The sequence below is a fragment of the Myxocyprinus asiaticus genome, chromosome 26 (genome assembly GCF_019703515.2).
Source record: "Myxocyprinus asiaticus isolate MX2 ecotype Aquarium Trade chromosome 26, UBuf_Myxa_2, whole genome shotgun sequence".
NCBI classification, from domain to species: Eukaryota; Metazoa; Chordata; class Actinopteri; order Cypriniformes; family Catostomidae; genus Myxocyprinus; species Myxocyprinus asiaticus.
In genome coordinates, this window is record NC_059369.1 from 15,007,170 (window position 1) to 15,024,812 (window position 17,643).

Below are 17,643 nucleotides of genomic sequence, written 5' to 3' on the forward strand. Positions count from 1 at the left end.
GTCCCGGCCATTTCAGCAGGTAGTTCAGTGTTGTGGCAGGAGGGACACAAAGTCTTGTTCCCTCCATCAGGGAACGGAGGTTACGAAAGTAACCAGGACATTCCCTATCTGTCACTCACTCGACATTGTGTCGATGTGCCCCGCGGCGCCATGCCCATCTCGGGACTCGAGTCTGAAGCCAGTGCTGAAGTGGTCTCATATGCATCAACCCGAGCGGCGTGACCGCCACCGAGGATGCCATATGCCCTAGGAGCCTCTGAAATTGTCTCAGTGGGACAACCATTCTCCACCTGAACGCCTTCAGACAGTTCAGCACCGACTGCGCATGCTCGCTCGTGAGGTGCGCCATCATAGAGACTGAGTCTAACTCCATCCTGAGAAAAGAGATGCTCTGAACCGGGGAGAGCTTGCTCTTTTCCCAGTTGTCCTGAAGCCCCAGCCGGCTGAGGTGGCTGAGCACCAAGTCCCTGTGCGCACACAACAAATCCCGAGAGTGAGCTAGAATCAGCCAATCGTTGAGATAGTTGAGGATGCGGATGCCCACTTCCTTTAGCAGGGCAAGGGCTGCCTCTGCGACTTTCGTGAATGCACGAGGTGACAGGGACAGACTGAAGGGGAGGACCTTGTACTGGTACACCCAGTCCTCGAAAGCAAACCGCAGGAAGGGCCTGTGTCGAGGTAAAACAAGACAAGACGTGGACGTACGCTTCCTTCAGGTCTACCGCCGCGAACCAATCTTGATGCCGGACGCTCGCTAAAATGCATTTTTGCATCAGCATCTTGAATGGGAGTCTTTACAAGGCCCGGTTCAGTACTCACAGCTCCAAGATTGGCCGCAACCCACCGCCTTTCTTTGGTATGATTAAGTAGGGGCTGTAAAACCCCTTCTTCATCTCGGCAGGAGGGACAGGATCTATCACGTCCTTCCATAGACGGGAAAGAAAACAAGGAAAACAAGGATTCTCCTCCCGGCCCACCACTGGGGGATGGAGTGGTCTGTTTACCAGCTCCAGGTCTGTAGCAGGTCTCCGTCTCCCTGGGTCACCCATCTCAGGGGCGCTTCGAAGCCTTCCTCGGGTTCTTAGTGGCAGGCCGTGAGATGGGTCTGCTTCCTGCGGGTGGCTCCATGCCAGGGCCAGCCTCCTGGGGTGGGCTGCAGCGGAGCCAGTGTTGCTGCCGCAGGGGGACACCCTTGGCAACGAGCAGATGGGGTGCGGGATCTTGATCCGCGCCACAGCAGGATGTGCTGGATAGCCTCCATCTGCTTCTTAACCGTTGAGAACTGCTGGGCAAAGTCCTCGATGGTGTCACTGAATAGGCCATGGATGGTGTAGGCAATGAGCCAAAGGTGGCATTCCTGGACCACCAGGGTGGACATCGCCTGCCCGAGAGACTGCGCCGTGACCTTCATCGCCCGGAGGGCGAGATCGGTTGCCGAGCGCAGCTCCTGCATCAATCCCGGGTCAGAACTACCCTCGTGCAGTTCTCTCAGCGCCTTGGCTTGGTGCACTTGCAGGAGAGCCATGGCATGCAGGGCAGAGGCGGCCTGTCCAGCGGCACCATAGGCCTTAGTCACCAGTGACGACGTAAGCCTACAGGCTCTGGACGGGAGTCTTGGACGGTTCCGCGAGGTGGCGCCGTTTTGCGGGCACAAGTGCACCGCAACTGACTTATCCACCTGGGGAATCGCAGAGTACCCCCGGCAGCCCCACCGTCGTGGTTAGTGAAAGCGGAGGAGCCCATAAATTGGTTCCGGGTAGTGAAAGGTGCCCGCCACGATCTCGTGAGCTCATCATGCACCTCCGGAAGAAAGGAACTGGGGCGGGGAGTGGCCGTGAGCGGCACTCTGAGCCCAGGAACTAATCATCAAGCCGCAAGGGTTCAGGGGGGAGTGGAGGGTTCCACTCCAGCCCGACGCTCGCAGCCGCCCGGGCAAGCATGGCCGCCAGCTCCGCGTCAGCCTGCGACTGGGCGACCGCACCCGAGGGTGGGAGCCCAGTCGAGTCCTCGGCGTCAGACTGGACGAGCCCGCTCTCCGATGCTTCGATCGAGAGCTCATCCCCCCCGAATGAGATCGCAAACTCACCCTGAGACGAGCCGGCGGTCTCATCCCAGAACTCGACTGGGGCACACGAGTGTACTGGGAATGGGAGGTCCGTTGGGGGTTTCCTGGCGGAGAAGCTCCCATTTAGGTCCCCAAATCGCCCCCAGTGCTAACTGCCACGGCCTCATACCCATAGGTAGGAGGACCGAGGCGGGGAGCCACTGGGGTGGCTTTCCCTCTGACGAAGGAAAGCTGCGACCGCAACGTTGCCATGGTCATGTTCTCACAATGAGGAAATGACCCATCCACGAAAGATGTTTCCACGTAGACAGTGCCCAAGCACGTGAAACAGCGATCTTGGCCGCCAGAAGCAGAGATAGCGACCGCAACCATGAATTATACACAGACGGAAAGGCATCTTTAAAAAGACGCTCTGTCTGTGCCACTCTTTTAGTAGGAAAATATACTCTTTTAGCTGCTGAAGCGCCCAGGGGCGTTCTCTGCACACTACCGGTGCAAGAGGGGGAGAAACCGCTGTAATGCGCCGTAAATCCAACAGCTTTCAAGTGAATGGATTGGTGAAGGAATTCAGCTCTCTGAAACACAACTGCTCGGCTCCGAAGAAAAAATCTGAATGAGTGGTTGCAAGCCAGCTCCTTTTATACCCGTATGTTCGGGGGAGTGGCATGTAAATTCCACTCGCCAATTCCCACTGGCCTTTTCTCAAAGATCAGAAGTGTTTGGGGCTCCCAAGGGTGACCCATAGCGTCACTACATCGACACAACGTCGAGTGAGTGACAGATAGGGAACTGGGTCCTTACCTGCGTGATGATCGGCAGGCAGGTGATACTTAGGGGATGGAAGTCGCCCGGTGCACCCTCATTTCATGAGTGGTGCACCGAGTTGGGCAGAGTGGTGGCTTTTGAGGAGTTATCTCATAGACTGGGTAGGGCAGTTTGGGTGAGTATGGCAGGAAGTGGGGCACTTATTTGGCCTTCCTGGGGGGTTGACGGGGAGGAGCAATGGAGAGGGACAATTGGGTAATTTCTGTAATTAATATGTGGAATCTTTTTTTCTTTTTTTGTTTGGATAATTTCTTTGTCTTTTTATGTCATAGAGTATTTTCTTTGAACTGCTTCTTTATATGTGTGTCTGTTGTTATTTAATGTCTGACCACTGGGATGTATGTTGGGTGATGGGAGGAAGGGGGGGGTCATATATTGATAAAAGTTGATTCCGTGTTTTCATATGTTGTCTGTGTTAATTTTAATTTTGGAATCAATAAAAATTGTTAACGACAAAAAAACAAACCAAAAAAAAAAAAAAAAACATTGCTTGAAATCTGTTTTTCTCTTTTGAAATTTGTATCACTGGAATACAACAAAATGTTTCATTGTAATTAATATTTGAGAAGACAGGAATTTTCTGCTGTATTTACATTTATAATGCAGTGTTTTGTGATTTTGTCGGTCCCATTTATGTACAGTAGAGAGTGACAGGAGGTTATTGGGGAGAGAGAGAAGGGAAATGGTATGGGAAGACATCACAGGCTTAAACCTGTGTTAACCACATGAGCGTGCGAGGAGCATGTTTGCTAACTGCTGCACCATAACTTTAAGATGACCAGTTCCTTGACTGTAGAGTGACTCGTGAGATCTGCTGAACATTTACCAGTCTGGATGTCCGAGCTCCAGCAGCTGTCTGCACTGCTGAGAAAGCAGTCCGATAGTCTCAGCATAGTCCTCTATGGTCTGCTCCAGCGCCAGATGTTTCTTCAGTAACTGCAGAGTACTGGCCTCGTCCTGAAAAAAGACAGAACACAGCTCAGATATATATAAATAATTTTTTAAAATAATTAAAATGTAGCAAATCATGTTAGCCTATAATTGAGCACTATAGCTGAGGTTCTATTCAGAATTTTTTTTTAATAATATATATAACATATAGTGAATGACCGATATGTTTTTTTAATGACCGATGCTGATATATAGAGAGCAGGGTGGCCGATATGCGATACATACTTTATGATATTACTCAATTTTATTTAATAGTAAGTGACATAAAAGTGCTAAAACTTAAATTAACTTTTATTTAGCATTATATTTACTCTAAATTTTACACAACATTTTTTTTTTTTTTTTGCGTTTTTGATGGTACAGTACAAAGCAGCTTCTCCTGGTTTCTGTTTTGTTATACTATTTGAGTAATTTAAATTTCAAACACAATTAAATAAAAAAATTAAAAGAAAATATATGTATATTTGATCTTTGTTTCATTAGGGGCTTCAGGAACATGAACAGAACATTGTGGTCTAGTGTTTACCACCCCCACATAAGCTCTGTACTATTCTCTCCCTACCTTTCCTGTCTCTTCATTCATCATATGCAGTTCCTGCTCGCTGAGCCAGGCCTCCACTTCTCCTACGTCGAAGTAGTACTGCTCCGCCTGGTACATGGCATCCATTGTGAGCTGTCGCCGCTCTGTCTCTGCCCACAGTGCCTCCCACAGGTGATGGAGCTGCTCCATGCCTGCTCTGATGCTGTCTGCCTCTGGACTGTGGATGGACGCGATAACCCCTGCTCGCTCCAGAACGTCCTCCACCCGTGAACGATGACCATGAAGCTCTCTCTGCAGATTCTGTGAGCAGATGACCATGAGTGGATAGAAATGGAAGATTAAAGAATAGTTGCACAGTGATATTCTTGTCGATTCTAATGAATTCCCTGCTGAAAAAAAAAACTGCATATTTTGTGTTTTTTATAATCTGGTATCTAGCATGGTATGCAGATGTGCTGGTATCCATACCAGGCTTGTTTAATCAGCAAGACTTTGTTTTAAGGGGTCATGTCATGCATTTTTTTTTACTTTATTATTTTCCTTGAGGTTCACTTACAATGTTAGGAAAGTTTTTTGCACAAAAAACAGTCATAATATAGTATTAACTGATCTTTTACTGAAACGCTCGGTTTTAAGTGCTGTCTCCTATAAAACTTCAGTATACACGCCCACTTTGTTATGACTGGCTAACAACATTATTTGCCCTGCCAACACATGTGGAATTGTTTTTTTTTATATGAAGCACGCAATCAAACTACTACAGTTGTTCCGACTGAAATAACAATAGAAGACTACACAAAGTCGGCATTTGCCGATTTGGTGATAAGATAAAATAATGCTATATAAAGCTGAGAACAGTGAAAATAGTGTCAACCGAGGGAGGGGATTCCCCAAGACTGTTTCGCTGCTTAAATACAGGATAACGGGTGTCCCGATGCATTCATTTGGGCCAAAATACGTGACTTCCTGGCTAATAGGAGACAGAAGAGATGGCAGGCACTAGCATATACTGTACCATTGTCTTTCACTGCACTTTGTGCTACTCTTTCTTCTTACATAATAAAAGCATTTAATCTCACATCAATATTTTGTGAGCAATTATGTATTTCTTTGGTAAGTAATTGTGAATCGCTCTGTCCGTTCTGCGTTGGAGTCTTGATTATGGTTTATTACGCAATAAAAAACAGCTGACTATACAATTCCTTACACATAAAACAAACACAGAGAGATAACAGCATTATTAAATATGCTACTTACCAGAAATACTATTGTGTCGATATAGTTGGCACTGCTCCATCTTTCAGTGCCTTTGCAGTTTCTTTGCAAAGTCTGAATCATAATAGTTCTAAAAAAACTGGGGCCTGGGTAGCTCAGTGGTTAAGACGCTGACTAACACCCCAGGAGTTCGCGAGTTTGAATCCCAGGGCATGCTGAGTGACTCCAGCCAGGTCTCCTAAGCAACCAAATTGGCCCGGTTGCTAGGAAGGGTAGAGTCACATGGGGTAACCTCCTCATGTTCACTATAATGTGGTTTGCTCTCAGTGGGGCGCGTGGTGAGTTGTGCGTGGATGCCGCGGTGGATGGTGTGATGCCTCCACACACGCTATGTCTCCGTGGTAACGTGCTCAACGAGCCACGTGATAAGATGCATGGGTTGACGGTCTCAGACGCGGAGGCAACTAAGATTCATCCTCCGCCACCCGGATTGAGGCGAGTCACTACACCACCATGAGGACTTAGAGCGCATTGGGAATTGGGCATTCCAAATTGGGGAGAAAAAATTTAAAATAGTTCTAAAAAAAATCCTTAGAGAAATGTGCAGAAAAAAAAACATATAATGCCACATCGAAGCATTCAGAAACTTTGTTTAAATAGGCAACGCATTCCTAACATTGGGATCCTTTAATAGGCTATGCAGAGTTGCAGTTTTTCCACTACCTGGAACACAATAAAGTCTGGGGACCTTACTTGACATCTTTTTTTCCGTTGGTTAAAAGCAAAGTATGTTATATATATATATATATATATATATATATATATATATATATATATATACCACTTTATGTGTTCTCTATCAGTTTACCATGACGATTACGTATATTGTGGAGGCGGGGCTATTCAAATGACAATCACTGTGACATCACAATGTAGCCGATTTCAAAATGAGTCGTTTTTGCGGGGTGCAGGGTGGAAACATTAAATGCTTTTTTCGGACTGGAGAGCAAGTTTTGAGTTCTGAAACTTACAGTATGTTTTGATAGTACAATGACCTCTTATATGATTCCTCATGACATGACCACTCTAATCAGCAAGTTGTGCTCAAGATCAGCACCAGGCCAACAATAACCATCATAAACCAGCTTGGACAATCATAGCATGGACTTTTCAGCAGGGTAAAGAGTTGTGGGCTTTGCCTTACTTGATTCTTCTTCATAAGTTGCTGTACGGCTTGTAAACTTGTCCCATGTTCCTGAGAAGTGACCACTGGAAGACGCTCTTGTATCCACAACTATGGACAAACACAAGTGTTGCAAGGTATTGTTGTAAGTTATTGTATGCCAACATAAAATTCGCAGCACAAGTTGAAAGATGAAATATTTAAGGCTTACGGTTGTAATAAGGTAATTAAACTCACAATTTCATCCTCAAGGTCACGGCCCACTTGGTGCACTTCTTTAGAGGCCAGCAGGATCCGACGTCTCTCTTTCAGAGGCTCAATCAGTCGTACAATTCGTGTTTCCACACAGGCCTGCTTCTCAGACACCTTTTCTATGACCTCCCCTTGCCGAGGGATGGAGGTCGCCTGGGCCTGCAGCTCTCCCATCTCTTTATACCACTCTTCAATCTGACACTCCATCGTCTGTGATGACAGGGAGGAAGAGAGAGAAAGAGGTGGAGTGAGCCGCGGGCCATCAAAGAACCGAGATTGGTAGAGGAACAGGAAAGAAAGTCAGAGACAGCGGGATAGAGAAATACACACGTAAGGACAGTGGAGTACAGTTAAAAATAATGGAGGAAAGATGACAGTACAGTTAGAGGGAAAGAGGTAAGAAAGGACACCAGGGGGAAGTGAGTTATAACATCATCATAAGCTTTTCAAACTACAGAAGAAAACTAGTTTGGTCAAAAACTTGTCCTTAAAAGGGCAGTTAAACTTACTCTAAATGGCAAAGTTGTTCTACACTTTTTTTTCTATTAGCAGAGGTATAAATTAGTTTTTTCACACTGCCAATGGTACACATTAAAACGAATAGATACACATGATGTAAACCATTTGGGTTAGATTATATATAAAATCAGGTTATATAATTAAGATAGTGAATTGAACCAAAGTAAATGACCAATCCAAACTCAAATATCAATGGCTAATTAAAGTAATGGGGTCTAAACTTATGACCTATTATTACAGACATGTTGAGTAGCAGTATGTCATTATTCTTTCATTCTAAAATGAGAAGTAGCAATTCATTAACTCAAAGCACAGTTAGGTAACATCATTCTAAATGAGACTTCATGTGTTACATCATTCCTGTATTACAAAGATGTATAAAGTAAAAAGTAATAACAGTAATAAAAAATCTGTTCTGGTGTACTTTAAATCTGAATACCCAGTAAATGGAAAAACATGGTTCATAGAGAGTTAACAGCATTTTAAAGCAGATCTATTTTTTATTACTAAAAATGTTTCCGATGACTGAATGTTTCTTTAATGACAATTTGAAATATGCTGATGTATAAAAGGAGAGGAAATATTACACAATAAAAACCACACAAACACACCCATACACACACAGATGTTTCATAGGATTTGGTCAGGTCAGATTGACCTCAACCTATGATGCAAATACGCAATGTTATCTTTTGGAAAAATGAAGAATTTGTATTCTGTGATATTTTTCATCACAGATTTAAGGAAGACAAAAGAAAGAAAGAAAGAAAGAGAAAGAAAGAAATATGGAAAGAAAAGAAAGAAAGTGACAAAGAAAGGATTTCTTCCAAAGAATGAAAGAGAGAGAGAGAGAGAGAGAGAGAGAGAGAGAGAGAGAGAGAGAGAGAGAGAGAGAGAGAGAGAGAGAGAGAGAGAGAGACGTGGGCAATTAAGGCGAGTGAAATGAAGATGCTACAGTACCCCTGAAGGTGATGTGGGTGGAGTGACGTGAGGACAGATCTCAAACTGAACTCAGATCAGCTGAGAGGCGTGGCATCAATTACACTCATACGATGGACAGTGATGAAGCTCATATTACCAGTAAATGCAGCAGCAGAAAAGAAAAACAAAGTCTTCAGCCCAGGCAATAGAAAGAAATAAAGAGCAAATTAAAAGCACATTGGAAATCAGTAATCTGAAAGATCCAAAAGCATAATCTGGAGGAAAAATGTATGAACATCTCGAGGCACACATTTTCAAAGTTTTAAACTTATGAGAAAGATCTAAGGCCCTGTTTACACCTGGTATTAACATGTGTGTCAAGTGATCCAATTCTACTAGTAAGGAGTGGTCACATTTACCATTGCATGCGGAAATTCTGTGGGCGAAGAAGGCGTTGGCGGATGTTGACGTTGAAAGTAAAAACAGTGAGATTTAGCGCAACAGTCAAAGACGTCTGTCCAGCGTGTTAACAGTATAAAGAAAAACAGTGCAGATGCTCACAAAAGCATGTTTGAACAACCCTTAACTCACCATATACTTGAAAAACTGACACAAACCCGGCCAGAAAACCAGAAGGTTTGTCAGAACTCGTCGAGTTCGGGTTGGGTTGAAGACCTCTATTGCACATGTAGAATAAACTAATAGTGATTTTGGTATTCGAATAGTAGCGCGTTGAATGGTTAATCGAGTGTCGACTATCCGTGCACGTCCCTACTAAAAACAGGAGGTGGCTAAAATTACAAAGATTGCTTTGATGACTGTGGTACAAAAGGCAACAGCTGACAAACATCTGAATGTTGACATAGAGTTTAGTCGCATCTTGTATGCGTGTCAAACTAATTCCTAAGTTGAAATATTGTAATGCTATCCATCTCGAATGCATCTTGAATGGCATTTACAATTGGTCTTTAAATGACCACATAGCTATCCAATCAGTAAAAACACAAAGTGACCAAGTATACATTCCCCCTCTGACTATCTCTGAATATGGTTTGAGTGTTTCGGACAGTGCTTACACCTGAATTTAGCACTGTTCATTTGTGATCACCCGAGACGGATGTTAATACCAGTCAGCAGTAGATGTTCAGGAAAGAGTAAAGACCTGTAATTTCTTGAGCTGCTTGTTGACAGTGGTCAGGTCCTGGCCATAATCCACATGTGCCAGCTGTCCTTCAAGCTGCTCGAGCCGTTGGTCCAGACTGGAATAGCTCTGTACCAGCAGGTCAGCTCGGTTGGCCTCAAACAGCTGCCGGGCTTTGGCTTGGGTGGTGCTCTCCAGATCCTGCCAGCACTCACGGATCTCCTCCAGTTTCTTCTTGACCAGCGCACTCAGCTCTGGCTTCTCCTGCATTAACCGCTCGCCCTCCTTAAAGCACAAAGAGGGAAAATGGAGACAGTGAGAGGACAGTGAGTGCAGGATAGAAAGAGAGGCAGTGGAATTTTTCAGCTTTTTTAAAAAACAGATAAAGTTTCATAATCTGTGAAGCCAGTTGTGCTTTATACATGATAAATGGCTCATTCTTGTAAACCAGTTTCTTTAAATTAACCGGTTGAACTGCAACTGTAAAGTGTGTGACATGTTAGAACCATACATTTTGCATTTGACACTATATTATTGATAGACTGACACATTATAATGGATGGATAATAAGTCCATTTTGACCAATTTCAGGTGATCGCTATCAATTGATAATAGTGCCATCCTGGCCAGATACTGTTTAGACCAGAGACTTTTAAAAACAAGTTTTAAAATGAATGGGAGTAATTGGAACACCCAATATGGCAGATGTGGAAAAGGAACTCCCACCTTACATGTAAAAGTGCTAATCATTTTTCCATTATCCATAATGATCCATAATCAAGTTTGTAGATGACACCATGGTGGTAGGCCTGATCAGCAGCGATGATGAGACGGCCTACAGGGAAGAGGTACAGCACCTGGCAGTGTGGTGTGCCAACAACAATCTCACACTCAACACCCAGAAGACCAAGGAGCTGATTGTGGACTACTGGCAGACTAGGAAGGGCCACACATACACTCCCATCTACATTGATGGGGACGAAGTGGAGCATGTGACTAGTTTCAAGTTATTGGGTGTCCATATCTCTGAGGATCTTTCCTGGACCAATAACACCTCCACTCTGATCAAAAAGGCACAACAGCACCTTTACTTCCTTAGGATGCTAAGGAAAGCTCATCTGTCCCCCCACATCCTGCTGAACTTTTACCGCTGCACTACTGAAAGTATCCTAACAAACTGCATCACAGTGTGGTATGGCAACTGCACTGTCTCAGACCAGAAGACCCTCTAGTGGGTGGTGAAAACTGCCCAATACATCACTGGTGTTCAGCTACCCTCCATCAAAGACATTCACTACAAACGCTGTCTAAGGAGGGTGAGAAGCATTATCAAAGACACCTCTCACCCCAACCATGGTCTGTTTACTCCTCTCCCATCTGGGAGATGCTATAGGAGTCTTTGCTGTTGCACCAGCAGACTCAGGAACAATTTCTTTCCCTCAGCTGTCAGCCTACTGAACTCTAAACTCAGGTGCTGAACACTACATCCCACACAGACTAAATGTTATTGATTTTTTTGCACATTCCCTTGCACATTTCTTTGCACATAATTTCTACCTCTTGATGCCGCTTGCACTGTTATGGTCACCGGCCATATATATATATTTACATATTTGTACCTCATTCTGTACAATGCACCTTCAGTGTTTATACTTCTTCATTAGCATCTTGTACTGTATTCATAGACATTTGGCTCTGTAACTGTACTCTGCACAATGACAATAAAGTTGAACCTATCTATCTATCTATCTATCTATCTATCTATCTATCTATCTATCTATCTATCATCTTTTAGATACAGACATCACCTGTCAGTCAACTCGTGAACGTACATGCGCATTAGCTGGACCAGATTGAAAAATTGCATTTTTTCCCCTTCATCTGAACTGGAGAAGCACAATTTATGATACCATTGTTGTCAGATTTTACCGCTGATTTGAAATGTGTTATTTGATTGTAATCTTGACCAACCCTTTTGGAGATTTCGGTCTTTCCCCTTTTAAGTAGATAGGAGCTGTACTTTTATGCCGCTTGTATCTGTAAGTGCATCTGCCAAACAACAAGGGTTAAATCTGAGAGATCCCTGATTAACTAGTCATTATCACTTCAGAGTGATCATCACAGCTCGATTTAGCTTTGTGCTGAGGACATGAGTACAGCTGGCCACGTCTGGACTTCAGACTACCTAAAACTACACTGCACCTGCTTACTTCCACCTGCGTCACTTCTCAGATCAGCTGAGGACAGAGAGCGCTGAACTCACAAAGAGAGCAGATGCTCCATCACAGACACAGACAGATATAGAAAACTGCTGAGGTCGATTTGTTTTTAGATGCTCATCTGTGTCTCCAAATTTGGATTTGAAAAGTAGCGATACAAACAGTGCACAGTTTTAATGAAAGTACTCTGTATTCAGGTCTGTTTATTAGTGGTGTTTGCTAAGTTAAGCATCTTAAGCAAGAGTTTGAACGCCTAACCCCGAGTATCAAATTTTGGCATGTAACTCATTCTGCACTGTTTGTGCTATATACATGAATGATACCTAAAATCATGTGACTTGTTGAGGAGAGATGTGCTATTACTTTTCTAACTAGTGGATTTAGCCTTACACCTAAAAAACCTCTGCAACCACATAACAACACCTAGGCAACATTTTTCATATGCATTTGAGACTGACTCAGTCTACGGAAACTGTACCCACACATTGCCCTTCCTCCACCTGATGCCACACAGACCATGAGGTCCTAAAATGTGCATGCACACACACACAGACATGCAGTGACCCATCCGCCGCCCTCCCTCACACAGCGGGCCATTATAATTAATTCTCTCTCTGTCAGGATTGGGGGGGGGGCAGTGATGGTACAGCGATACAGCAGGACCATGGAAATGATGCCCATGAGCAGGGAAATCAGACCGCCCCCTCTCTGCTTCCCACGCACACACACACATGCCGATGGCCAATCGATGACTTCATAGGCAACCTGAAGTCTATGAAAAGACAAAGATGGATGTAGCTTTACACAACTGAACTGTTCAATTCCCACTCAACAATCCTGTTATTATCTACTTTTACAAAAATTAACAAAGGTAACCATAGTTTCCGCCAAAATACCATTGTTACTATGCTTGTTACTACTGTAAATCCATAAAATCAAATTAAATTTCCCTCAAAGAGTGTAAGAAGCTTTCAGAATGTTTGTCCTTTAGTTATATTTCTTTATTTAATGGTAGTAGGTGGTTAATACAAAGTTAACTGTTTTATTGCAGTAACAGTAACTGAAGCATATAGTATTTTGCTGGAATCAGGGTTATGCCATTCAAATTTCATTTAGCTAAATAGTGTTGTATATGTACAGTTATTTGGGTAACGTTTTTGTTTTTTTTACCCAGAGTTAAGGCCATAAGGCTCTGGGTTAAGCAATATTTCACACTTGTAATTTTGAAAGAGGGTTAGGACCTCTATGTTTCATATCCCAAATGCTTCAACACCAAATTGTGGTACCAAAGGTACACAGTCTGACAATGCAGTACTAGGTTATGTTGTGAAATCAATACACTAATCATAAACTTAAAAAAATAAAAAATAAATAAATAAATAAATAAACCTTCTTGTCTGATTAGTTTTATTAACCTTGTAGATTTGCAAATAAGAATGTTAACCCAGGGTTTACAAATATACAGTGTGTACCCATAATTAATTGCTAATCCAGAGCATAGCATAAACAGTGTGAAACACTGAAAAAAGTATGCCCCGGCAACAGTGCAATGCATAAAATCATTCAGATACGGGTCAGGAGCTTCAGTTAATGTTCACATCAACCATCAGAATGGGGGAAAAAAATTATTTGGACCGTGGCATGATTGTTGGTGCCAGATGTGCTGGTTTGAGTATTTCTGTAACTGCTGATCTCCTGGGATTTTCATGCACAACAGTCTCTAGAGTTTACTCCAAATGGTGCCAAAAACAAAAAACATTCAGCGAGCGGCAGTTCTGTGGATGGAAACGGCTTGTTGATGAGAGAGGTCAACAGAGAATGGCCAGACTGGTTCGAGCTGACAGAAAGGCTGTGGTAACTCAAATCTATAAAGGATCTCTACAGGTTGCATTAGCTGACATTTTTCTGTATAGACGTCATTTTTGCTTCGCAAACAGTTGCAATTATAAATTGGTTCATAGACATCTGTGTTGTTCTGTGTCTAAATATGAGAACAGAATGCAGAGGCTGAGAAAGATAATCTTTATATGGGTGAATCTTAGAAAAACATGTCCAGGCCACATTTCACCCCAAAATAAATAATAATAATAATAATAATAATAATACAAATAAAAATGGGGCTTGTTTTAGTGCCATTGAGTTTTTGCATTGTGACATTATTTTCTTGACAATTAAACACATTTCCCCCCAAATTTTCCTTACTGCAATGTGTCTAAACCTTTTTTTTTATTTTGTATTTTATTCTCAGTTGTGTTTCTCAGTAGTTTCTCATTACTGTAATACAGCATGTCTTTTTTTTGTATTACAAATAAAATAAAATATTTTCATCATATATAATAGGGGGAATAGAATACATCAAATAGAATGTGACCCCAAAGTATAAATATAAAATATAAATTAGAATTTACTTTCTTTTGATTTTGGGGTAAAATATGACCCGGTCATGTTATTGACAGTTTTCCATTATAGACAAATAGGAGCACAGTTAGACAAAAGTCTAAAAATAAAGGAGTTTCAGGTAACTGTGTGGTGCTCATTTTTGTTACCAGATCAAATTGCAATTATATGAGAATATTTAAAGGAATAGTTCACCCAAAAATGAAAATTCTCTCATCATTTACTCACCCTCATGCCATCCCAGATGTGTATGACTTTCTTCTACCGAACACAAATTATGATTTTTAGAAGAATATTTCAGCTCTGTAGGTCCACGCGGTTCCTACTGGGCAGGGAGGATAATTTATAGTAAAAAAGGACTTAAATATTGATCTGTTTCTCACCCACGCCTATCATATCACTTCTGAAGACATAGATTTAACCACTGGAGTCTTACAGATTACTTTTATGATGCCTATATGTGCATTTCAAAATCCCATTCACTTGCATTGTATGGACCTAAAGAGCTGAATTCTAAAAATCTTCATTTGTGTTCAACAGAAGAAAGAAAGTCATACACATCTGGGATGGCATAAGGGTGATTAAATGATGAGAGAATTTTCATTTTTATGTGAACTTTCCCTTTATTTGCCATGATAATCGCACCATTTTATCTGTTTTGAACAAAGAAAAACATACAGCAAATAGATCATAACAAATTAAATTAAGAAATATATAAGATATCTTTTGCAGGAAGTGAAACTTCCACAGATCCACCAGTTTTGGATGTTTTTTAGAGTATGTGAAAGCAGCATGCACAATTAAGCTGGTTTTGTAGCGGGCCGGTCTGCAGTAGAACTGCTTTACATGGCAGAACTTGGCTAAACATTGCGCTGGGAGGAGCTTTATGTAATATCTCTATCCTGATGTCAAGCTCTCAGGAATCTGGCCTGATCTCTCCCAACATGCATTGCACACTCATATTCACATCATTGACATTTATGTTGCTGTACTGTGGCAACAGCAATAAACTAAAGAGTGTACACTTGGGAGAAGAGTGGGTAAGAGAGAGGCAGGTGGCAGAGGAGGAATAAGATTGATAAGATCTGTCTAAATGTGTCTGAGTCACAGTGCAGGACTCTTGAAGTTTAATGAAAGTGATATTGTCATACTCTGTAAATGAATATATTGTTCTATAAAGGTGGCAGCAAACTAAGATCTGAATAATTATTGAAATCTTGGTAATTAATATGCAAAATACCAGCACATCACATTCTAAGGGAGTATACAAATGAACCAATGAGACAATGTTGGAACAATATTGCACTGGGAATTAGTTTCCCCAAGCCCAGCTGTATGCATGATTCCCAGTGGTGCGAACCATAACAAATATCCTCCAGGAGACAGTGTTTTGGAACAGTGTTTTGGCAGAGGGCTGGAGATTCAAGGAAGTAGTCATTTCAGGATAATTTTTGTACAAAAATTTTAAAAGAATTTATCTTGTTCCAAACAATAATAAAAAAAAAATAATATCATGAGGAATCAAAATTCCCTTCATCTTTTGGGATAAAAGAGCTTGATTGCATGCCTATTGAATGGTCTGAAACTTGGTCTGCCCAGTCATGGTGAGGTAATAAGAAATAAGGAGAAAGCAGGACAGCTATATTCCTAAACACCAGACTGCTAATGATAATATGTGGGAAACCTTGTGCTGTCCCTTGCTGTATGTAGCACCTACAGCTTCTGAAGCATCTTAAAGGGATAGTTCATCCAAAAATGAAAATTCTCTCATCATTTACTCACCCTCATGCCATCCCAGATCTGTATGACTTTCACTTTCACATTCTTCTTCTTGTGTTTTTGGTGATTCACATTCTTCATGCATATCGCCCTCTACTGGGCAGGGAGAAGAATATCTAGCAAAAAAGGACTTAAATATTAATCTGTTTCTCAACCACACCTATCATATCACTACTGAAGATATTAATTAAAACACTGGAGTCTTATGGATTATTTTTATGCTGACTTATGTGATTTTTGGAGCTTCAAAATGTTGGCACCCATTCACTTGCATTGTATGGAGCTACAGAGCTGAAATATTCTTCTAAAAATCTCTATTTGTGTTCTGCAGAAGAAAGAAAGTCATACACATCTGGGATGGCATGAGGGTGAGTAAATGATGAGAGAATTTTTTTTGGGGGGGGATTTTTCCCCTTTTTCTCCCAATTTGGAATGCCCAATTCCCAATGCGCTCTAAGTCCTCATGGTCGCATAGTGATTTGCCTCAGTCCGGGTGGCGGAGGACAAATCCCAGTTGCCTCCGCGTCTGAGACAATCAACCCGCACATCTTATCACGTGGCTTGTTGAGCGCGTTGCCACGGAGACATAGCGTGTGTGGAGGCTTCACGCCATCCACCGCGGCAACCACGCTCAATTCACCATGCGCCCCACCGAGAACAAACCACATTATAGCGACCATGAGGAGGTTACCCCATGTGACTCTACCCTCCCTAGCAACCGGGCCAATTTGGTTGCTTAGGAGACCTGGCTGGAGTCACTCAGCACGCCCTGGGATTCGAACTAGCGAACTAGCGAACTCCAGGGGTGGTAGCCAGCATATTTTACCACTGAGCTACCCAAGCCCCATGATGATGAGAGAATTTTTGGGTGAACTATCCCTTTAATATTAAAAACGAAAGGCTGAAGTTTACTCTTAACAAGATCCCTTATAATTTCTGCCTGATTTAAGAGTTTGTGTGGCACATTTTAATGCGGATGGTTTTTTGAACCTGTCACAATGTAATGCAGACTTTGCAAAGAAATTATTAAAGAATGGGGCAGATTAAAACTATATTTGACATGACAGCAATTCGCAAGCCTGCATCTGCAGGACAGCACTCAACGTTGTTGTTCAATTTAAATGTAAAGGGGGAGTTTCTTACAGGTTATTATTAATAGGATATTATTATTATTAATTATTATGACCGTTATTAATTCTAATGGTCAGGCAGAGGTTGGAAAATAAAACACTACAATGTCTCTTTTGGCACAAAGATTTACCAGTAACTAACATTGTAAGTGGATCTCAGTTGAAAGAAAACATGTTCATTACTCTTCCCCCAGGCTGTAAAAGAAAAAAAAAAGTGGTTCAAGTAATTGTGCGGTGTTCTTTTAAATGTTCACTAGACAAATGGCAATTAGATAATGAGTCTTTTTATTATTTCACGATAACCATACCATCTGTTTTGACAAAGAAAAAAATACAGCAAATATCTCATACTAAACTGAATAAAATGAGACAAAGAAAAATCTAAAATTACAAATTAAACCTGATAACAAACCTAAATAAAATAAAATAAATGTTAAATTAAATCTGCTTCATACTGACCTGGAAGTGCATGTCATCACTTCCTGTGAGCTTAATAAGTGGAGGT

General features: G+C 42.1%; 1 protein-coding gene across 3 annotated transcripts in view; it reads right to left on the reverse strand.

The window, feature by feature from the left end:
- The window catches only part of LOC127417226 (spectrin beta chain, non-erythrocytic 4-like), a 140,678-nt gene that overhangs the window by 47,642 nt on the left and 75,393 nt on the right, over positions 1–17,643 (reverse strand). For all 3 annotated transcript variants that reach the window (XM_051657081.1, XM_051657083.1, XM_051657082.1), the window contains 5 exons: positions 9,635–9,898; positions 7,018–7,242; positions 6,802–6,891; positions 4,404–4,682; positions 3,717–3,847 (listed from right to left, as the gene is read on the reverse strand). In XM_051657081.1, coding sequence (XP_051513041.1) covers positions 3,717–3,847; positions 4,404–4,682; positions 6,802–6,891; positions 7,018–7,242; positions 9,635–9,898 — 989 coding nt within the window. The remainder of the gene's footprint in view (positions 1–3,716; positions 3,848–4,403; positions 4,683–6,801; positions 6,892–7,017; positions 7,243–9,634; positions 9,899–17,643) is intronic.